Source organism: Pogona vitticeps, chromosome 2, assembly GCF_051106095.1.
Source record: "Pogona vitticeps strain Pit_001003342236 chromosome 2, PviZW2.1, whole genome shotgun sequence".
NCBI classification, from domain to species: domain Eukaryota; kingdom Metazoa; phylum Chordata; class Lepidosauria; order Squamata; family Agamidae; genus Pogona; species Pogona vitticeps.
In genome coordinates this window covers 12,444,278-12,468,504 of record NC_135784.1, presented here as the reverse complement: position 1 = coordinate 12,468,504, position 24,227 = coordinate 12,444,278, and the positions used below count along the sequence as shown (strand labels likewise).

Below are 24,227 nucleotides of genomic sequence, written 5' to 3'. Positions count from 1 at the left end.
CTGCCTGCCTGCTTTTGTGTTCGTCTTGTTCTGCTGCCAGAAGATGAGAGAGAAATGGGGATGGAGCCCCATTCGATTGAAACATGACGAAGGCACATCCCATAAAGAAACGCTTTTGATTTGCCTTATCCATAAAGCCTCCAGGCTGATCTTTTTCTTTTCTGCTAGGAAGGGGTGAGACTGAGCTGATTTCTCTTCGCTGTTTTTTGGACCAAAAACGAAGAATCAAATCCCAGATCCCTCCAACATTTGCAAGGTAAGTGAGATTTCAAGAGGAGGCTTAAGTAGCCTTGCCACACATAATCCTCTCAGATTTGAATCCAAGTCTCCTGGTTTCCAGTCTGGTACTCCATCCACTACACCAGGGCTCCCCAACCCCCAGTCTGCGGCCCGGTACCAACTGGGCCGCAGAGTGGGATCTTCTCCCCCCACACACACGCACGGTGGGTATGTTGCACCTGCGGAAGGGAGTGTCATGCTTGCAGAGGGGCATGTTATTCTCATACACCTGTGAGCACAACACGCCCCTCTGTGAGCATGACATGCCTCACTTGCCTGCACCCCCCAACTGGCCTGCAGTCCTAAAAAGGTTGGGGACTGCTGTAGGACACCATACGTCTTCTTTGAACATGTGCAAAGTGTTGCTATTTGAGGTTATTGTTTTCTTTGCATTTTAAGTGTTTTTAAAAAATATCTCAATCCTGCTCACCCCAACCCCATGCTCCCCAAGGGCAGGTTCTCTTGATAAGAGGCTAACTTTGGTCATCCTGATTTGGGCTGTGGGGTTCCCCTTCAAGTCTCCCTTCTTGTTCTCCCTTAACGGACAAGCCAGACTGGGGATTTTGCTTTGCACCATCCACCTGTGTTTCGGACTCCTATGATAATTGATTAACAGGTAACATCATTTCTGTTCCCACCTTCTCCTTCAATGGGAGGATGAAAGGAACAATAGACTAAGGCTTGATCCCAAACAAGACTGGGTTCCTCCAGCTGGGTGCCCCTGATGTCTCTGATTTGGTTCCTAACACACGTTGGGGGTTCTTTTGGAGCCATTGCTGTCTATCGACAGCCAGATAGCGCCCATGCTCTGACCTGCCTACTTCCCAGATTACACAGCTGTGCCCCAGAATGCAATTGTCACTCCCCGGATTGGTCCAAGAATGGAGTACAGTATTTCTTTGTCTTCCATACCATCTTATTACATTTCTTTTGCCAGATTTTGTGTTCCTTTTTATTTTCCTCCTTTGGGAAAGCTTTGCATATACAGAGGTACCCCTCTTTTCCCTTTAAAGCCTCTGTAATTCAACCATGCTCGCACCTCCTTCGACTTAGCTGAGCCCCTCTTTCTTTGCGGTATACACTTACACTGGGCCTCTACTACCATTGTTTTAAAATGATTCCATGCACTCTGGACAGATTCCCCCCCCCCCCCCCCGTTCCCTTCCAACTTCTGTTTAACTAGTTTCTTCATCTGAGGGAAGTCCTCCCTTCAGAAATCAATGGTTTTTGTGTCTGGAGATTTGTTTGACACTCTCCCCCAAACCTGCAGGGCGAAAGAGATGGCAGCATGATCACTATTCCCTAGCGATTCTGTGACATTCATGTCCCTAACCAGATCCTGATTACCACAAAATTTTAAACCCAGAGTCACTTGTCCTCTCTTGGGCTCCATGAGAAATTGTTCCAAGGCACAATCCTTTAGCATGTCAAGAAGCCCGGCCTCTCTTTCTTGACCTGAGCACGCATTGACCCAGTCAACGTGAGGATAATTTTGGTTCCCCATGATTACAGTCCTGTCCCTCTTGGACTCCTCCCTGATTTCTCTCCACATTTCAAGGTCCCTCTCAAGTTTTTGATCTGGAGGATGATAGTACCCCCTCCCCACTATCACATTGCTCCTTGGCCTGGCAGTTTAACCCAGAGTGATTCTATGATGGAGTAAGGCTCTCTATCCATCTCCATTCTGCTGGATTCTACCCCTTCTTTGACCTAGATGGCCTCCCCACCTCCAACATGCCTCTTCCTATCCTTCCTCTAGAGTTTGTAGTCTGGGATTGCGGCATCCCACTATTTCTTTCAGTTCCACCAGAATTCTGTTATGGCCACTATATCAGTGTTTTCCTTAGCCACCAAATGTTCCAGCTGTCCCTTTTTTGCTCAGACACTTTGGGCATTTGCCTAGAAGCACCTGTGTATGGGGGTCCCCCACAAAGGGCTGCTTGTTTGCTTCTCCTTCCAGTGGACCAACAATCCCATCCCATCACACTCTCAGTCCTAATTCCTACACTGTCATCACTTTGTGGTTCTCTCCCCTCTCCACCCTCATTCCACAGGGATGAGGAGTCCCGAAATGAACGCCGCTCGGCTCCTGTCGGCTTTCCTTCAGGATTCAATTCAAAAGCTGCTCTTTTTAACTTTACACACCAGCAGTCTGGTTCCATGTTTGTTCAAGTGAAGCCCGTCCCTCTTGTACAAGCCCGGCTTGTCCCAAAACATTAATGAGTGCCAAAGGAATCTAAACGCCTCCCCTTGACACCACCATCTCATCCACAGGTTGAGACCCCTGAGCTCCGCCTGCCTAGCTGGACCTGCGCGTAGCACTTCTGAGAATGCTATCTTTGAGGTCCTGGCTTTGAGCTTCCTCCCTAACAACTGAAATTTGACCTCCAGGACTGCTCGGCTGCATTTCCCCATGTCGTTCATGCCGACATGCACCACCACTTGTCCCCAGCACTCTTTATCGGTGTAGTGTCTACAACCTTTGCACCAGGCAGGGAAGTCACGTCCATAAATCAACTCACAGAATGAAGTCCAGTGTCAAAGTCCAGGGTCCGATATACAGTGCAGTTCAGGATCAGAGTCCAGAATCCAATACCAGCGTAATCCAGAGCCAAAGTCCAGAGTTCAATACCAGCGTAGTCCAGGGTCAAAGTCCAGAGTTCAGAGACAGGAACATGATTCAAGAAGCATGGATGCAAGCCAAGGTTTTGACTCTTTGCTTCCACGAAGTTTCTGGCTTCACTGGAAACTGTTTTATAGTTTTATCGACTTCAAAGTCTTGATGCTTACTTACAAAGCCCTAAACGGTTTAGGACCTCGATACTTGATGGAACGCCTTCTCCCACCAAGATCTACCCGTGTCACTCGTGCAAGCCAGGAGGTGAGGCTGAGGAGCCTAACGCCGAGAGAGGCCTGGAAGGAAAAGACCAGAAATAGGGCCTTCTCGGCGGTGGCTCCTCGCCTCTGGAACAACTTACCTCCTGAGATTCGCGCGGCTCCCTCGCTGGGCATGTTCAAGAAACAACTAAAAACGCTATTGTATAAGCGGGCCTTTCCAACAGAAAACTCCTGACGATTTTCTCTCTATATCTTTTTAATTTCTATCTTTCTTAAATTGTAATGTTTTAAAATTTTGCTGTTGTTGTTTGTTGTAAGCCGCCTAGAGTGGTCTAGTACGACCAGATAGGCGGGATAGAAATAAAATAAATAAATAAATAAATAAATACTCAGGACTAGATGAATGTAAGTCTGTGGAAAGCCTTTGAGCGATCCTCTGATATTCTTGTCCTAAGTCTTTCCCGAAGCCTGGCCCGAAGCCTGTCTGCTGTGGAAGGAGAATCTGGAGGCGGTTCAGGTGTTTCTGATCTCTCCATATTCTCTTCAGCCACAATTAACCCTTCGGTTCCAGGTCTTCGGAAGCACTCATGACACTATCCCCCTCTCCAGGACTCCCCCCTTCAGATGGGCCGGGTCGATTGGGGTAAGTAGCATGGAACTGCTGTATCAAATCAGGGGCCTGTAGATTACTGGCGGGTTCCCACGATCGATCCTCAGGACCGTAACCCTCCCAATCCACAAAATACTGAAGGCCCCCTCGGTGGATTCGGGAGTCCAGGACCTGATGGGCCTCATATTCTTCCTCACCATCAATCAGAACAGGTGGAGGTGGAGCCGGGGGCGAGGGTCAAACAGGGTCCGGGGTTGAGACAGGAATAAGGAGGGATCAATGGAAAACGGGGTGGACATGGAGAGTATCTGGGAGTTGTAGCCGGAAGGCAACAGGGTTGATTTGTTCCATGATTACATAGGGTCCTATAAACTGAGGGTCCAACTTATGGGTTCGGCCAGGTCGGCGAAGGTGACGGGTGGAAAGCCAGACCTGGTCTCCTGGTTTCAGAGGTGGCCCTTCTTGTCGCTTCCGGTTGGCCTTTGTTTTATACGCTTCTTTAGCCTGCTGAAGCTGTTCCCGGAGTAAGTCTTGGAGGGCCTGCAATTCGCATATATGGGCATCGGCAGCAGGAACCATGGTCGAGGGTATAGTAGCCAGAAAAAAGCGAGGATGGTACCCATAGTTGGCTTCAAAGGGTGTCTGTTTATTTATTTATTTATTTATTTATTTGATTTCTATCCCGCCTATCTGGTCTTATTCGACCACTCTAGGCGGCTTACAATTCAACAACAATAGTTTTTAAAAACATTACATTACAAGTTAGCAAAGGCAAAGATCAAAGGAATATAAGAAGAAAAAAGATCGTCAGGGATAAGCTGTTAGGAAGGCCTGCCTATACATGAGTGTTTTTACTTGTTTCTTAAAAATACCCAGCGAGGGAGCCGCGCGAATCTCAGGAGGTAAGTTGTTCCACAGGCGAAGAGCCACCGCCGAGAAGGCCCGATTTCTAGTCTTTTCATTCCGGGCCTCTCTCGGCGTCAGGCTCCTCAGCCTCACCTCCTGGCTCGCACAAGTGACATGGGTAGATCTTAGTGGGAGAAGGCGTTCCACCAGGTATTGAGGTCCCTAAACCGTTTAGGGCTTTATAAGTAAGCATCAATACTTTGAAGTCGATGCGGAATCGGATGGGCAGCCAATGCAATGCGGCCAGAGTGGGGGAGATATGTTGATATTTTCTCACTCCACTGAGTAATCTGGCCGCAGCATTCTGCACCACCTGTAGTTTCCGCAGCAGCCTCAAAGGTAGCCCCATGTAGAGCGCATTACAGTGGTCTAATCTTGAGATTACAAGCGCATGTACCTCGCTGGGAGGGCAGGCCCCCCATACCATGACGAAAGAAAGAGTAAAAGGAAAAGAAAGAAAGGAGAGCTAATAACTTAATACAAATATACTAAAAAAAAGAGAAAATTATACAGTACAAAATTAAATTACAAAATTAAATTACCATACAAAATTAAATTAAATACATCAATACAAAATTACATCAATAAAAACATATAACTCAACAGTATCAAACCTAACAAAATTAAATAAAGTAGTCAAATAATCAAAATAATAATCAAAGTAATAAAATATAAAATAAGTAAAAAATCAATTAGAATACTAATAACAGCAAATCATAATAGCTATCCCCCCCCCCATATAGTCAGGTTTTTCAATCTTCCACCCTTTAGCCTTATCGTTAGTCTCAGTGTCTATAGAGCCTGTGTCCTAAGCACACTCCTGTACTGTAGTGAGTCCTGGACCATTTGTACACGGCAGGAGAGGAAGCTGAACACCTTCCATATGCGTTGCCTCCGACGGATTTTTGGTATCACCTGGCAGGACAAAGTTCCAAACAGAGTAGTCCTAGAACGAGCTGGAATTTTCAGCATGAACACATTACTGAAACAGCGACGTCTACGTTGGCTTGGGCACGTCGTGAGAATGGCTGATGGTCGGATTCCAAAGGATCTCCTCTATGGAGAATTAGTGCAGGGAAATCGCCCCAGAGGGAGACCACAGCTGCGATACAAGGATATCTGCAAGCGAGATCTGAAGGCCTTAGGAATGGACCTCAACAGATGGGAAACCCTGACATCTGAGCGTTCAGCCTGGAGGCATGCATTGCATCATGGCCTCTCCCAATTTGAAGCGACCCTTGCCCAGCAGGCTGAGGCAAAGAGGAAGTCACAAAAGCAGCAAAACCAGGGAGCTGGACAGGGGACCGATTGGATTTGTCTTCAGTGTGGAAGAGACTGTCACTCTCGAATCGGCCTCCTCAGCCACACTAGGCGCTGTTCCAAGTCCTCCATACAGAGCACGGTACCATAGTCTTTCGAGACTGAAGGATGCCTAAGTGAAGTCTCAGTGGTGGGGCTGATTTGTAGTTCTTGTTCATGGGGTGAGACTTACAGATTTTAACTATTATCTCTGAGCCCACGTTGATGTATTTTCCAAGCCTGGACTGAAACGCCAGAAGCCAAGGTGGCGAAAGTTTAGACCCTGTCGTTCCCGGCGCTTGAGAATCAGTTTGGTGAGCGCCTTTGTTGGATGTAGAGTAACAAGCGGGAAGACCAAACATAAGAGAGAGAACCGCCAACATGGCGCCAGGTCGCAAGAGCTCTAGCGTCTTAGCGAAAACCTGGTTCTCCCTAACTCCCAGGATGATGCCGAATTTTGCTTGGCTCCGGCCAGCTCTGATCCCCTTCTCCTCTGCTCGTTTGGGATCCCGTCGGCCTCCAGACCCCCGCAAGAAAGCACCACCAGATCTTCCAGAGCCGAGTAAAGGCAAACAGGGACCTCCAACTGCGGCAAGCCCGCGCCCGAGGTCCAGTCGCCACTGGCCTCCATCGGTCCGCTGGGCTCCAACCGCACCAGCCACTCCACAAGACCGGCTCCACCAGGCAGGAACAGGCTTCCCAGCTCCCAAACAGGCTTCCCAGCTCCCGAACCCTCCAGCGACAAACCGGCTGCGATCCGCTGCGGCTCCGCACCTCCTCGCCTCAAGCTTGCAGCCGCTCTGCATCCCGAACCACAGCCACCTCGCATCCAAGGGTCGAAGCAGCACAGCCCCACACTCCGCGATTCTCCCGGTGAGTTTTAGTGTCGGGAGGCACACGGAGACACCACAGGCATTCAGGGGGAGAGGAGGGGGAAAAAGAAAGGAAGAAAGAAGAAAGAAAGAAAGAAAAAGAATGAGAAGAAAAGAAAAAGTCCCAAGGGCGAACTGGGTCGGAGAGAGATAAACGCTAGTCGCCCAACTCCAGCGCCATCTTGTTCCACACACAGCTGGACTTAACCAGCTGTAGATGTGTGTACCGCGTTGTAAGCAAATTCTGCCAGGGGTAACAAGGTAGCCCAATTATCTTGTTGATAGCAGGTGTAGCAATGGAGATACTGTTCCAGGGTGGCATTGGTGTGTTCGGTCTGTCCATCTGTTTGAGGGTGATATGCGGATGACAAGTGCACTTGGGTACCCAAACTGGAGTGTAAGGCTTGCCAGAACCGGGAAGTGAACTGAGAACCACGATCAGAAATTGGGTGCATCGGGAGACCATGTAGGCGGAAAACATGCTGGAGGTACAGTTGGGCGGTGTCAGAAGCTGTGGGAGGTTTGGAACATGGGACAAAATGAGCCATCTTAGTAAACAGGTCCACTATTACCAAGATACAGGTATACCCTTGTGACCGTGGGAGATCTGTGATGAAATCCAAGGATACTGTGTCCCAAGGGCTGGCCGGTACAGGTAATGGTTGTAGCAGACCTGAAGGTTTAGCTGGTACGTCCTTGGCTCGATGACAAACTTCACAGGAGCCAACATATCGGGCGACGTCAGCTCGAACCTGGGTCCACCGAATTCTCGTGTGAGCAAGTGCAGAGTTTTGTATTGACCAAAATATCCTGCAGGAGGGGAGTCATGAGTCAGATGGAGGACCTGGGCTCGGAGGGGCCCCGGAGGAATATATACATGTCCACGATGTAATAGGAGGCCCTGGTGGTTGTAAAGTCATTGACCGAGCCCTCTTGAAGTTCCTGCAGACGTTGCTTGGCCCAGGAATCTCGAGCTTGGCTGGCTCGAATCTCTTCAGCCAGGGAGTGAGTGGTTATGGCTGCAAAGACTAAAGGAGGTATGAACTGATGGTAATAGTTTGCGAAGCCGAGGAACTGTTGCACATCCTTACGATCCCTAGGTTTCTGCCAGTCCAGTACCGTCTCAATCTTCTTCAGGTCCATCTGGATTCCTTGGGGAGATACAATGTGACCCAGGAACTCGACTTCTCGCAGGTTAAATTCACATTTCTCCAGCTTGGCGTAGAGTCGATGTTCTCATAACTGTTGTAGAACCTGGCGAACATGTTCCGTATGCCGAGTGGGGTCTCTGGAATAAATCAAAATGTCATCCAGGTAAACGATTACAAAGTGATTGAGCAAGTACCGAAAGATGACATTCGTGAATCGCTGGATCATCGCTGGAACGTTGGTTAATCCGAAAGGCATGACTAGATATTCATACTGGCCATAACATGTTCCAAAAGCCGTCTTCCACTCATCGCCATCACGAATTTGCACCAAATTATAGGCGCCACGGAGATCCAACTTGGTGTAGACTTGGGCCCCTTTAAGGTGATCCAGAAGCTCGCCGATCAAGGGTAGAGGGTAGCGGTCTCTAATAGTTATTTTGTTCAAATCTCTATAGTCATTGCAGGGGCGGAGCTCCCCACCCTTCTTTTTAACAAAGATGACAGGGGCAGACAGAGGTGACGTAGATGGCCTGATGAATCCCCGTTTCAGATTTTTATCCAGAAAGGCCCTCAAGGCTGCGAGTTCGGGTTCCGACATAGGGTAAATCCGTGCCACAGGAAGGGGTGCCCCAGACACCAAATTCATAGCACAGTCAAAGGGTCGGTGCAGAGGTAGTTGGTCAGCCCCCTTCTCGGAGACATCAGCAAAGTCCTCATACTCCAAGAGTATTACAGACTTGTCCGTTGACCCTGCTGCTGCCAAGGTAGCTGGCGGCTCCGGATGCGGACACAGGTCCCTGAAACTTAACTCTCCTTGTGCCCAGTCCCTTAGGGGGTTATGGGTTCGGAGCCAGGAAAGTCCCAAAATAAGTGGAAAACGGGGCATGCGGGCGATGTTGAACTGTAGTTGTTCTTGATGCTGTTGAACCTGAGGATGACCGGTTGGGTTTCTTGGGTCACAGGACCGGAGCAGAGGAGACATCCATCTTTATCCTGTACAGTGGGGTCTCTACTTAAGAACTTAATCCATATTGGAAGGTGGTTCTCAAGTTGAAAAGTTCTTATGTTGAATCTGCATTTCCCATAGGAATGCATTGAAAACCATTTAATCCGTATCTGCTCTTTTCCGTCCATAGAAACTACAGTGGAACCTCTACTTAAGAACTTAATCCATTTTGGAATGGTGTTCTTAAGTTGAAACGTTCTTAAGTTGAAGCAAGATTTCCCATAGGAATGGACTGAAAACCAATTAATCCGTTCTGGCTGTTTTTTTGTTATGTAGAGGTGCTTTCGTACATTGAAGCATTAGTTCCCATAGGAACTAATGCAAGGCTGGTTAATACGTACTCTACCACTAGGGGGAGAATTTTTTTTTTTAACCTAAGATGACCTAAGGTTAAAAAAAGAGCAGGAAAGGTTTTTTTCCCTGTTCTTATCTTGGATTTCTGTTCTCAAGTAGAAGAAAAATTTAGCAAATGGAGCTGTTCTTAAGTTGGATTGTTCTTAAGTAGAGACGTTCTTAAGTAGAGACCCCACTGTACAGGGATCCGGTGCTGTTTCACAAAAGCGGTGTCGATGAAACAGCGATCTGCCCCAGAGTCAACCATGGCATGGACAAACAACCAACATCCATATGGCAGGCAGAGTTTAATGGGTACAAGGAATGGTCCCGGGATGCTAAGGTATGGTTCAGGTGACCCAGCTAAGTGCCCCACATCTGAGGGTCCATTCAGACATGGGGCAGTTCTTTTACTGGCAACAGTTTCCTAGAGTCAAGGTTACGCCGCATCACCAAACAGCCAGAAGCAAAGTGTCCTGCTCCCCCACAATACAGACAAAGATTCTGCGAGCGGCATCGTGTTTTTTCCTCAGGGCTGAGGCGGGGCCGAGCTGCTCCCAATTGCATAGGTTCGGAATCCTCTAGTCTGATATTGGGGACTGGCAAGGGTGACTGCAGAAGGCGGGATCCGCCCTGTGCTAAACGTCGGCTCTCCAAGCGACCATCAATGCGTAAGCATAGAGTGATTAGCTCTTGCAGCGTGTTAGGTCGGTCTACATGTGCCAGCTCATCCAAGATCCCATCAGCTAACCCCTCCATATATTGGTCCATAAGAGCTGCCTCATTCCAGAGTAAATCTTGAGCCAAGAGTCTGAACTCGGTAGAATACTGGGAGACTGAAGCCTTTCCCTGTTTTAGAGCCCGAATCTTTCTGTTAGCTGTGGCAGCTTGCAAGGGGTTAGCAAACGCGGCTGAGATATGTTCCAGAAAACCCTGGTAATTATTTAGCAGGGGTGAAGGAGCAAGGAGCAGAGGAGTAGCCCATTTAGCTGCCTGACCCTTGAGTAAGCTGATTATAAAGCATACCTTGGTTTTGTCTGTGAGAAAGTCTCTGGTGCGCAGCTCAATGTACAGCTTACACTGTGCCAAGAATGCTGGAAACTCCTCCACACTTCAAATTTTTCAGGAGGAAGCACAGGACACTTAGCTTGAGAAGTAGCATCGGCTTGTAATGTATTTGTTGCTGTTGAAGCTGGCCAACTGTCTGAGTAAGAAACTGCACCTGAGCAAGCACAGCATTCAGCGGACCTGAGTGTTTGCTTTTCCCTCCACGTTGGGAAAAGTGTAGGGGTGGAAGCAATCTGTCACGTTCCCAGGGGTTACAATAGCCAAAGTCCGATAAGCCAGTCCAGGGTCAGGGATATCAAGAATGCAAAGCCAATGTCCATAAATCAACTCACAGAATGAAGTCCAGGGTCCAGTACACAGTGTAGTTCAGGATCAGAGTCCAGAGTCTAATACTAGCGTAGTCCAGCTCCAAAGTCCAGAGTTCAATACCAGCGTAGTCCAGGGTCAAAGTCCACAGTTCAGAGACAGGAACACGATTCAAGAAGCGTGGATGCAAGCCATTTTCCCCCTTTATTCAAAGTAAACGTCATTTCAGATTTATTCCAGTTCATTTTGTCCTTTCCACACTGATTATAACTACTGCTGATAATTGTGATTTCTCCTTAAGATGCATCTAGGGCAGTGTTTCCCAACCTTTTTTGAGTCATGACCCACTTGTATAATTGCTAAGTGATCTGTAATTCTCCCTGCCAAATTTTAATTTAAAAGGCATTTTAATGGGATAATGAAATCACATAAAAATAGACTTTTCAGAATAAGATTGTACCCTAATAATTAAAGGAGGGTTGTAAATCTGCCTCTACCAAATTAAATTCAAGAAGAAGAAAAATGAATATACTTTGAGTTTGACTTACTTTTTTGGGTGTGGAAATGATCTTCCCTCCATGATTCCTCCCCCCCAAAAGGTCCTCACTGAAGAGCCCTTCCAACCTCAAGCCCGAAAGAAAACTCTCTGCTCCGGACTCATCTCCTCCTCACCTTCTTTGCCTGTCTTTCTTTCCTGCTCTGTGACTCAGGTGGAGACTGAATGCATCTTTCCTTATCCCTACAGTGTTTGTTTCTCTTCTTTTTTAATCTACCAGATGATGAACAAGAGAAGAGGAATTACCCAGCAACATCTGGAGCAACCTGGGCAGCAACTCAAAAGCAAGCAGTAAAAAAGAGAATTGAAAATTCAAGTCGGCAGGAATAGATGTCAAATGAAAGAACTCACGCAGGGAAGAAACCACATAAATGCATGTCACCTCAGTAGACATCACAGAACGTGTGCAGGGAAGGGACTGTATCCATATATGGAATGTGCAAAGAGCTTCAGTCACAAGAAGAGCCTCCATATACACGATAGAACTCACACTGGGGAGAAACCGTATAAATGTATGGAATGTGGAAAGAGCTTTAGTCAGAGTAGTGAACTTAGGTCACATCAAAGAACTCATACTGGGGAGAAACCATATAAATGTATGGAATGTGGAAGGAGCTTTAGTCAGAGTTCTAACTTAAGGTCGCATCAAAGAACCCACACTGGAGAGAAACCGTATAAATGCATGGAATGTGGAAAGAGCTTTAGTCAGAGTGCTCACCTTAGTACACATCAAAGAACTCACACTGGGGAAAAACCTTATAAATGTATGGAATGTGGAAAGAGCTTTAGTCGCAACAACATGCTCCGTATACATCAAAGTACTCACACTGGGGAGAAACCGTATAAATGCATGGAATGTGGAAAGAGCTTTAGTCAAAGAGCTCACCTTAGTAGACATCAAAGAACTCACACTGGGGAGAAACCGTATAAATGCGTGGAATGTGAAAAGAGCTTTAGTCAGAGTGCTAAACTTAAGTCACATCAAAGAACTCACACTGGGGAGAAACCGTATGAATGCATGATATGTGAAAAGAGCTTTAGTCAGACTAGTGAACTAAGGTCACATCAAAGAACTCACACTGGCGAGAAACCGTATAAATGTATGGAATGTGGAAAGAGCTTTAGTCAGAGTTGTAACCTAAGGTCACATCAAAGAACTCATACTGGGGAGAAACCATATAAATGTATGGAATGTAGAAAGAGCTTTAGCCAGAGTGGTGACCTCAGGTCACATCAAAGAACTCACACTGGGGAGAAACCGTATAAATGCATGGAATGTGGAAAGAGCTTCAATCTGAATGCTCACCTTAGGTCACATCAAAGTACTCACACTGGAGAGAAACCGTATAAATGCATGGAATGTGGAAAGAGCTTTACTCAGCGTGCTAACCTTCGGTCACATCAAAGAACCCACACTGGAGAGAAACCGTATAAATGCATGTTATGTGAAAAGAGCTTCAATCTGAATGCTCACCTTAGGTCACATCAAAGTACTCACACTGGGGAGAAACCGTATAAATGCATGGAATGTGGAAAGAGCTTTAGTCAGAGTGCTAACCTTTGGTCACATCAAAGAACCCACACTGGAGAGAAACCGTATAAATGCATGATATGTGAAAAGAGCTTTAGTCGGAGTAGTGTACTATGGTCACATCAAAGAACCCACACTGGATAGAAACCGTATAAATGCATGCAATGTGAAAAGAGCTTTAGTCAGAGTAGTGAACTAAGGTCACATCAAAGAAGCAACACTGGGGAGAAACCTTATAAATGCATGGAATGTGATAAGAGCTTTAGTCAGAGTGCTCACCTTAGCAGACATCAGAGAACTCACACTGGGAAGAAACCCCATAAATGAATGGAACGTGGAAAGAGTTTCAGTAGGAGCAGTTACAGTGGTACCTCAACTTGAGAACGTCCCTACATAAGAACAATTTGAGTTAAGAATGGCTGCGTTCGAAAAAAGTTGCTTCGACATGAGAACGGAGCCTCGACTTAAGAACAGAAAGAAAAAGAAAAAAAATCCTGCTCTTTTTTTGACCTAAGTTCACCTTATGTCAAAAGAAGAATAAATAAATAAATAAATAAATGACCCCCTAGTGATAGATACGGATTAACCAGTTTTGGATTACTGATGCTTCGATTTAAGAACAGCACCTTGATTTAAGAACGAAAAACAGCAGATACGGATTAATCAGTTTTCAATGCATTCCTATGGGAAATGGTGCTTTGACTTAAGAACGCAGACCCAATACGGATTAAGTTCTTAAGTCGAGGTACCACTGCATCTTTCTTCATATCAAATGCATCCTAATACATCAAATATGGAAAGCTTGAACTAGACCAATAGCCCGAGTTCTCATCAAAGAACTCAGATGTAGGAGAAAGTAAAGAAATGATTGAGCTTCAGTAAAAGAGATAATCTTAGTTGGGTGAACTATGTAAAAAAATTAACTTTATGGGATGCAGATTTTTTGTAACTAAAAATGAAAACTGCTTTTCTAGAGGTCCTTTAGAGGTGTATTAAAAGTGAAAGCTTTTAGTAAAATTGCAGCTGGGGATATAGTTTACATTGCAGCCCCTTGTTTTAGTAGAAAAGTTTGTTGTTGTTTAGTCATTAAATTGTGAACAGCTCTCCTTTATTAAAAAAAGCACTTTTGCAAAACTGGATGTCCTAACCAGGTATGCACACCAATCAAGACTGAGAGCTCAATATTTCTTCCCTCTTCCCGGCCGCAGGGTCCCTCCCTTGTTTTCCCAGTATTAGGTACTCCAAGGTGTTGTTGTTGTTTAGTCGTTAAGTTGTGTCCGATTCTTCGTGACCCCATGGACCGCAGCACGCCAGGCCATCCTCTCTTCCACTGCTCCCTGGAGATGGGTCAAATTCATGTTGGTAGCTTTGGTGACACTGTCCAACTATCTCATCCTCTGTCGTCCCCTTCTCCTGTCTTCACACTTTCCCAACATCAGGGTCTTTTCAAGAGACTCTTCTCATGAGATGGCCAAAGTATTGGAGCCTCAGCTTCAGAATCTGTCCTTCCAGTGAGCACTCAGGGTTGATTTCCTTCAGAATGGATAGGTTTGTTCTCCTTGCAGTCCAGGGGACTCTCAAGAGTCTCCTCCAGCACCACAATTCAAAAGCATCAATTCTTTGGTGGTCAGTCTTCTTTATGGTCCAGCTCTCACTTCCATACATCGCTACTGGAAAAACCATAGCTTTGACTATGCGGACCTTTGTTGACAAGGTGATGTCTTTGCTTTTGAATTGTGGTGCTGGAGGAGACTCTTGAGAGTCCCATGGACTGCAAGGAGAAGAGTTGGACATGGCTGAATGACTAAACAACAAGATTAGTGTAAAGGCGGTGGCAGAAGCAAATATGAGTGAGAGCATGAGCAGGAGAAGAAGCAGACAAGCAGGAGAGAGGAAGAAGGACAGAAGCTGCAGCATGAAGCAACAGAATGAAAATATACTGCCCGATGATGTGAGTGGACTCTGCATGGATATTTCTTAATAGGTGAGAGAAAACAGAAAAGAAACTGTTAAAGGATTAACGAGCCCTGAAATTACAGAGGCTGTTGTTGTTAGTCATTTAGTCATGACCAACTCTTCATGACGCCATGGACCATATATATTACGGTGTGGTAAAACACTGAAGAGATTAGGAAAAACCACTGGGCCACTCAGGTATAATCTAAACCAAATCCCTTATGAATACACAGTGGAAGTAAAGAACAGATTTAAGGAACTAGATTTGGTGGACAGAGTGCCTGAAGAACTTTGGATAGAGGCTCGTAACATTGTCCAGGAGGCAGCAACGAAAACCATCCCAAAGAAAAGGAAATGCAAGAAAGCAAAGTGGCTGTCCAACGAGGCCTTAGAAATAGCAGAGAGGAGAAGGGAAGCAAAATGCAAGGGAGATAGGGAAAGTTACAGAAACTTGAATTCAGACTTCCAAAGAATAGCAAGGAGAGACAAGAGGGCCTTCTTAAATGAACAATGCAAAGAAATAGAGGAAGATAACAGAAAAGGAAAGACCAGAGATCTGTTCAGGAAAATTGGACATATTAGAGGAACATTTTGCGCAAAGATGAACATGATAAAAGACAAAAATGGGAGGGACCTAACAGAAGCAGAAGACGTCAAGAAGAGGTGGCAAGAATACACAGAGGAATTATATCAGAAAGATTTGGATATCCTGGACAACCCAGACAATGTAGTTGCTGACCTTGAGCCAGACATCCTGGAGAGCGAAGTCAAGTGGGCCTTAGAAAGCCTGGCTAACAACAAGGCCAGTGGAGGTGATGGCATTCCAGTTGAACTATTTAAAATCTTGAAAGATGATGCTGTTAAGGTGCTACATTCAATATGCCAGCAAGTTTGGAAAACTCAACAGTGGCCAGAGGATTGGAAAAGATCAGTCTACATTCCAATCCCAAAGAAAGGCAGTGCCAAAGAATGCTCCAACTACCGTACAATTGCACTCATTTCGCACGCTAGCAAGGTTATACTCAAAATCCTCCAAGGTAGGCTTCAGCAGTATGTGGACCGAGAACTCCCAGAAGTACAAGCTGGGTTCCGAAGAGGCAGAGGAACTCGAGACCAAATTGCTAACTTGCGCTGGATTATGGAGAAAGCCAGAGAGTTCCAGAAAAATATCTACTTCTGCTTCATTGACTATGCGAAAGCCTTTGACTGTGTGGACCACAGCAAACTATGGCAAGTTCTTAAAGAAATGGGAGTGCCTGACCACTTTATCTGTCTCCTGAGAAACCTATATGTGGGACAGGAAGCAACAGTTAGAACTGGTCATGGAACAACTGAGTGGTTCAAAATTGGGAAAGGAGTACGGCAAGGCTGTATATTGTCCCCCAGCTTATTTAACTTATATGCAGAATACATCATGCGGAAGGCTGGACTGGAAGAAACCCAAGCCGGAATTAAGATTGCCGGAAGAAATATCAACAACCTCCGATATGCAGATGATACCACTCTGATGGCAGAAAGTGAGGAGGAATTAAAGAACCTTGTAATGAGAGTGAAAGAGGAGAGTGCAAAAAACGGTCTGAAACTCAACATCAAAAAAACTAAGATCATGGCCACTGGTCCCATCAGCTCCTGGGAAATAGAAGGGGAAGATATGGAGGCAGTGTCAAATTTTATCTTCCTGGGCTCCATGATTACTTCAGATGGGGACAGCAGCCCTGAAATTAAAAGGCGCCTTCTTCTTGGGAGGAAAGCGATGACAAATCTTGACAGCATCTTGAAAAGCAGAGACATCACCTTGCCAACAAAAGTCCGAATAGTCAAAGCTATGGTTTTTCCTGTCGTGATGTATGGAAGTGAGAGCTGGACCATAAAGAAAGGAGACCGCCGAAGAATTGATGCCTTTGAATTGTGGTGCTGGAGGAGGCTCTTGAGAATCCCCTGGACTGCAAGGAGAACAAACCTATCAGTTCTAAAGGAAATCAACCCTGAGTGCTCACTTGAAGGACAGATCCTGAAGCTGAGGCTCCAGTACTTTGGCCATCTCATGAGAAGAAAAGAGTCCTTGGAAAAAACCTTGATGTTAGGAAGGTGTGATGGCAAGAGGAGAAGGGGACGACCAAGGATGAGATGGCTGGACAGTGTCTGCGAAGCAACCAACATGAACCTGACACAACTCCGGGAGGCAGTAGAAGACAGGAGGGCCTGGCGTGCTCTGGTCCATGGGGTCACGAAGAGTCGGACACGACTAAACGACTAAACACACACACACACAAAACACTGAGAGTAGAGCTAAGCACTAAGTATAGAAATGCATGAAATGAAGAAACAGATGTTTAATAAGTAAGATATGAATTATTGGGAAGCACTATCCAAGAACTCCTTGGTTCCCCAAGGTTGGGAACTACTAAGCAGAGAACTGACAGGGAATCCAAAGGTCATCTAGTCCAGCCCCCTTCTCATTGGCAGAAAGAAGCTGATGCTCCAGCATCCCTGATTGGGAGACCTTCAGGCTCTGCGTGGAGCAGGGGGGACTTGTATGAAGGAGGTGAGTTCTCCACCACTTCCTGAGGCTTCCCCAAATCTTTCTCTTGGACAACTGCCCTAGCCTCTTCGGTAACAGACCCTTATGGAGAAGAGACATTTGACCACGTTTCCTTGGACCGAGCTTCATGGTTTTATCAAACAGGCTGTGGTCAATACAGATCTGCACTCGTGGGGGTGCCCAGCCAACCGGAGACCCTGGGCTAAGGATCCTGATCCTTTCTATAATCATGGCAAAGCAAGCTTCTTTCAAACAAACTCCACCAGAGTATAAACAGAGTTTTGACTCCTGTCCTCTGAAGATGCCGGCCACAGATAGCCAAAGAGCCCGAAAAACCCACAACAATGATCAGATCCCAGCCGAGAAAGCCTTTGAGAATCCAAGCTTCTTTCCTTCCTTCCCCAGAAGCCTATTGTTCCATCCTCACAGACACTCCATTGGGACCAGGCCAGGTCACCCTCTTACAAGACCAGTTTGAAGCCCCACCCGGGTCATGCTCCGTCACCCTTCAGGCCGTCATCCATCTGGGAAGATTCTCCATCCTCCAGGTGAGTCCTCACTGGACGTCCTCCTGATTCAGTGGAGACGTCCAGCTGTCAGGATTGAAGTGCCTGATCAAGACCCCCCCCCCGTTTTCATGAGCCAAACAGGACAGTCTGTGTGGGGCCGAGAGGACCGTGAAGGAAGAGCCGGTCCAGGTTTTGATATTGTAATGCAGTTGGAATCTAATGACAAAAAAGAGGTGTGTGGTAAGCGCCAAGCTCGATGTGACGTCATTTCTCCTCGGCTGTTGTGACGGCTGTGATGATGTCACCTGCCTGCCACTGCTATGGCTGGAGTTTATCTACCTATGGCAGGACAGGAGGTGGGACTTCAGTGGGTGGAGTTAATGTATATAAGGGGGGAGTGAATGTGGTGAGCGGGAAATTGGGAGAATTGGGAGATGGGAAGATTGGGATGAGATAGGTTTGGTTAGGAACTTGGTTAGTGTGTTAGGGCCTGTTTATTCATGTTATGAGGTACTGTGCTAGTGTAGGTCTGAATGAGAGAGTGATTGAGGGGGGATACTTTATCACATTGATTGCCTTATTTAGTTTCCACAGTGATTTACTATTATTTATGTTTTCTCAATAAACAATCCTTTTTATTTTGAAATCCATACCATTGTCTGATGAATCAGATCAATAAGTGTGGTTGGTGGCAGTGTGTAAAGTGTGAATGAGAGTGACGTGACCATTGTGACGTGAAAGGAGGACGTCACAATAAAATTGGTGTCCAGCGTGTGGGATGCGACTTGTCCAGTAAAGCCTTGGCCAAAGTGACCAGAGCAAAAGGATTTCAGTTAGGGTCACCTGAAGTGTAAAGCGTGGGTAACTCTCTAGAATTTGACTCAAGGGGAGCAAATTTAGTGGAGAGGCGCTTGAGCTTCAGAGTTGGAGAACTGATATATGATCTCTGTGGTGTCCATTTTGTGAGGGAGAGTGGCCCAAAAGCGGAAGCTGTGGTGACTTGGTCAGAGTGTCCTGAGTTAGGTAAACTCTGAGGGGACAGACCAAGAGCAGCAAGCTGAGGGATCTCCATGGTAAATAGCACCTGAGAGAGGGTAGAGCTGTGGTGAAACTGGAGTCAGCCAAAGGCAGTAATATAAGATAAAGTATCCTTAGTGGGCAAGAGGCCCAGGGAAAAGGGTAGAAGGACACACCAGTGGAGCGTAGTTACAGTTAAAGGCCTAGCCAGATCAGCTGGTGTACACTGCTAATAAATATCAGACCTGAGCACAGAACAGAAAAATAGTATTTTTACACAGAGGCTTGAAAATAGTAAGGAGCCTTTTGTGATAGTAACATGCCTTTAACACGTAGCCAAATGGCTGAAAGTGAGCCAAAATCTCCCGAGATGTCTGTTGGGTATGGAGATGAGTTTAGTGGCGAGAAAGGATTCGCCTCAGTGCAGGAAGAATCTAATGGTGAACATATATAGAGAATGAAACAAAAAGAAATAGAAATGGAGAACTCAAAGGGGAAGGGCTCTATTGAGTTTAGCAAATGGGATCAACAAATAGATCCAACCTTGCAGCAGTGCTTTAAGATGGTTAGCAATTGTCCAGTAACCCCTGAGAACCATGAGAGATATTATTGTGAAGAAGGCCTTTTATGTAGAGAGATCTTAATAAACTCCAAGAAGGAAAAATTGCTTGTAGTTCCTTCTAAATATAGAAAGAAAGTAATGGAAAAATGTCATACAGACACCCTATCGGGACATTTAGGGATGGCAAAGACTAAGCAGAAAATATCCCAGAAGTACTACTGGCCAAAAATGGGAAAAGAAATAAAAGAATTTTGTCAAAGCTGCACCACTTGCCAAATGAAAATAAATAGTGAGGAAAAATCCAATAGGGATGATGACTGGGATAGGTATATGGAAGAGATAAAAAATATTGACAATATATTTAAGCAAATGGAAAATAGATATATTGAACAACTGAAAGAGAAACAGAGGTCTGGGTTTAGTCTATTAAGGCAAGTTTTTAAGGATGCATACGGCATAGAGTTTTCTGAGGGAAAAGGTTTACAATCCAAAGTGGAAGTGGATGAGGTTTATGAGTGTGAAAGAAAGATAAAGCCACAAACTATTCCGAAACCAAAAGAAGGTACACAGGTTAAGGCACAACTTCAAAACCTGAATTATTCTGAAGAAAACATGAGGGAAACATGGCAAGACTACCCTAAGTATTCCAAAGGGCTAGTTCAGAGCCAGCAGAAAGTGGGTGGCCATTTTGTTGAAAAGCCTTCAGGACAGAGCCAGGCCAAGAGCCAGGTTTTGGAGGGAAAAGAAGAATCAGAAAGATTTGCTGGCAAAAGCTCATGGGGAGAGAAAATTTGCTTCGCTTGTCAGGGGAGGGGACACATTGCTTCCCAGTGTTTTAATACAAAACAAAATAAAGAAATTTCTCCTAACAAAGTGAATTTAAAAGAGACCAAGTCTGTATATTGCATACAGAACAGTCAGATGACTTCCTCTAGAGGTAGCTCTGTAGCCATAGAAACAAAAGCAGAGGCAGCTAAGCTCTCTAAAATTGATACATTTAGAGGGTGATCTCAAGTTATGATGAAAATATTCCCATTGCTGCTGCATCAGTTCTTATAGGCACTGATCTCTCAAAACATGTCAAGAGTGCCTTTGTGATTACACAATCACTACCAGAACAAAATGAGGCAGCAGGAAAGATTACTGATTCTCAAGAGGAAGTTAGAAATCTACCCCAAGCTGAGGCAATTTCTCTGGAAATACCTCAGGAAAATATTTTTATCCAAGAGCAGCTAACAGATCCTATTTTAAAAGGCTGTTTTGGAAAAGTGGCTGGCAAAGGATTATCCCCTAAACAAGGGTTGCTATACAGAGAAAAACAGATAAATATTTCAAAAGGGGAACTTGAGATTAGAAGCCAGTTAATGGTACCAGATAAATATGATTCAATAATTTTGGAAAAGGGACATTCAGTCTTAGTTAATGCACATTTGGGTATAATTGAAACCAACCAGAGAATAACCCAGAAGTTTCATTGGCCTGAAATAGAAAAACAGGTTAGAAATTTCTGTCAGAAAGTTGATATGTGCCAGAAACAGAGTTATAACAGTGACCAAACTGAGGTTAAGATGTGCCCTTTACCAGAAATCTCTACACCTGTTAAAAGTATTGAAGCAGACCTTATAAAAACATCAGTTACTTCCAAACTTATGAAGAGATTGTGGCAGATTTGTGGAGTAAAACAATTAGAGAATTCTCCCTATCATCCGGAAAGTGATGGGTTGGCAGAGAGATTCAATGGAACCCTCATGAGGATGATTAAAGCTTATTTAGCTGAGAACCATAATAACTGGGACCAAAACTCACAGTTACCTTTATATGCCTACAGATCAGTCCCACAAGAGAGTACTTGTTTCAGCCCTTTTAAGCTATTATTTGAGAGACATGTGAGGGGTCTACTTGATCTAATTAAGCAAAATTGGGATCAGATTGTTAAAGAAGGCCCCCAAAATGTGATCACATGTATAGACTCTGTGGTAAACAGCCTCGAAAGAAATCTAGATTTGGCTGCTGAGAATCTAAGACCACAAAAAGTCAAACTGAAAATGTGGTATGACAAAAAGGCTAGGGAACTTCAGTTTATTCCTAGAGATGAGGTCTTTCTGGTGAGGCCCATCAAGGGGAACAAGTTACAACTGAACTGGAACAGTCCATATGGAGTTATTCATGAAATGAGTAACTTCAATGACATTCTTGAGGGAGTTGAACACCTAAACAAAGGGGTTGTTCATGTAAATGCCCTTAAGCCTTCTTATAGTGAAGAAAAAAATGTGCTGTTTGAAATGAAAGCAGCTGATAAAAGAGAACATGAGTTACCTTTCTGGAAAGGGAGGGGTCAGCAAAAGTTCATTTCAGAGGAGGTGCAGATCAGCCCTGCTCTATTCATAGAACAGCAGAGTGATCTAAGCCGCCCAGAGACCTTTGGGTAGAGTGGGCGGCATATAAATTAATTAAATAAATAAATAAAATAAATAAAACATTGGTTAATAAGTATCAGCCGGTTTTCTCCAGCAAACCTGATGTAGCCAAAGGAGTGTTACAACGAAATGATCCAGAGCTGATGAAAAAAAGGACCAGTAACCTTGTTCCATGGTCCTATGACTGCAAGGTGGCTTTTGGAAAGCTAAAAGAAACATCAACCAACCGCCCTGTGTTGCATGCTCCAGACTTAAATAAAGAATTCATCGTCCACATCAATACTTTGAAGGCCGGGGTAGGAGCCGTGCTGTACCAATGTGATGACTACGGAGACCAGCATCCTGTGTCCTACCTGATCCAGAAACTTCGAAAGGAAGAAAAGCATGTGTCGACCATCGGAAAAGAGTGTTGGGCCATCGTTTACGCGATCCAGAAAGTGAAGGCCTACATCTGGAAGAGACATTTCATTTGGTGCATGGACTACTCACCTTTTATATGGCTAAAGACTATGAAAGCCCAGAACTGTGAACTAATGAGGTGGGCTCGCATTTTGCAGGACTATGACTTAGAGGGTAAGGTTGTCAAATGGACAATGAACTTTGTTACTGACACCTTATCCTGAAGACCTGAAGACGCCAGATGAGTAAATATGGACTCTTTAAAAAAAATTAAGTGTAAAAAGTTGCAAATTGATACTGTGACTGTATTATTACTTATGTGTATATTTTTGCAGATGGGTATTTGGAAAGTAACCTGGGAAGGATAACATCCCTGCTGAAGTGCTGAAGTGCTGTAAGGAGATCATCACCACTGAACTGTATGAAGTCTTTTGTCTCTGTTGGAGGGAAGGTGGAGTACCACATGACATGAAGGACGCAAACATTGTCACATTGTACAAGAACAAAGGCGACAGGGGTGACTGCAATAACTACCGTGGCATCTCTCTTCTTAGCGTTGTAGGGAAGCTGCTTGCCCGTGTTGTGCTGAAGAGGCTCCAGGTTCTTGCAGACAGAGTCTATCCAGAATAACAGTGTGGATTCTGAGCTAATAGATGCACCACTGACATGGTATTCTCCCTCCGACAGCTGCAGGAGAAATGCAGGGAACAACAACAGCCACTCTTAGTGGCCTTCATAGACCTTACAAAAGCATTTGATCTGGTTAGCAGGGATGGCCTTTTTAAAATACTTCCCAAGATTGGATGTCCACCCCGTCTCCTCAACATCATCAGGTCCTTCCATGAGGGAATGAAAGGCACTGTAGTTTTTGACGGCTCAACATCAGACCCCTTTGACATCCGAAGCGGAGTGAAACAGGGCTGTGTTCTCGCACCAACACTTTTTGGGATCTTTTTTGCTGTCATGCTGAAGCATGCCTTTGGAACTGCAACCGAGGGTGTCTATCTCCGGACTAGATCAGACGGAAAGCTCTTTAATCTCTCTAGATTGAGAGCGAAGACCAAAGTCCAACTGAAATGTATGCGGGACTTCCTCTTCGCAGATGATGCAGCTGTTGTTGCCCACTCTGCTGAAGACCTCCAACAACTCATAAATCGATTCAGCAAGGCCTGCCAAGACTTTGGACTAACAATCAGCCTGAAGAAAACACAAGTCATGGGCTAGGGCGTGGACTCACCTCCTTCTATTACCATCTCCACACAAGAACTGGAGGTTGTTCATGACTTTGTGTACCTGGGCTCAACCATCTCTGACACCCTGTCTCTGGATGTCGAGCTGGATAAACACATTGGCAAAGCAGCTACCATGTTCTCTAGACTCACAAAGAGAGTATGGCTCAATAAGAAGCTGACGACACATACGAAGATCCAGGTCTATAGAGCCTGTGTCCTAAGCACACTCCTGTACTGTAGTGAGTCCTGGACCATTTGTGCACGGCAGGAGAGGAAGCTGAACACCTTCCATATGCGTTGCCTCCGACGGATTTTTGGTATCACCTGGCAGGACAAAGTTCCAAACAGAGTAGTCCTAGAACGAGCTGGAATTTTCAGCATGAACACATTACTGAAACAGCGACGTCTACGTTGGCTTGGGCACGTCGTGAGAATGGCTGATGGTCGGATTCCAAAGGATCTCCTGTATGGAGAATTAGTGCAGAGAAACCGCCCCAGAGGGAGACCACAGCTGCGATACAAGGATATCTGCAAGCGAGATCTGAAGGCCTTAGGAATGGACCTCAACAGTTGGGAAACCCTGACATCTGAGTGTTCAGCCTGGAGGCAGGCATTGCATCACGGCCTCTCCCAATTTGAAGCGACCCTTGCCCAGCAGGCTGAGGCAAAGAGGAAGTCACAAAAGCAGCAAAACCAGGGAGCTGGACAGGGGACCGATTGGATTTGTCTTCAGTGTGGAAGAGACTGTCACTCTCGAATCGGCCTCCTCAGCCACACTAGATGCTTCTCAAAGTCCTCCATACAGAGCACGGTACCATAGTCTTTCGAGACTGAAGGA

General features: G+C 45.5%; 1 protein-coding gene across 1 annotated transcript in view; it reads left to right on the top strand.

The window, feature by feature from the left end:
* The window catches only part of LOC110070793 (uncharacterized), a 32,781-nt gene extending 14,369 nt beyond the window's left edge, over positions 1 to 18,412 (top strand). The window contains exons 3-4 of the mRNA XM_072987753.2: positions 169 to 256; positions 11,445 to 18,412. Of these exons, the coding sequence (XP_072843854.2) occupies positions 11,562 to 12,899 (1,338 nt within the window). The 5' untranslated portion in view covers positions 169 to 256; positions 11,445 to 11,561 and the 3' untranslated portion in view covers positions 12,900 to 18,412. The remainder of the gene's footprint in view (positions 1 to 168; positions 257 to 11,444) is intronic.
* Positions 18,413 to 24,227: the final 5,815 nt, after the last annotated feature.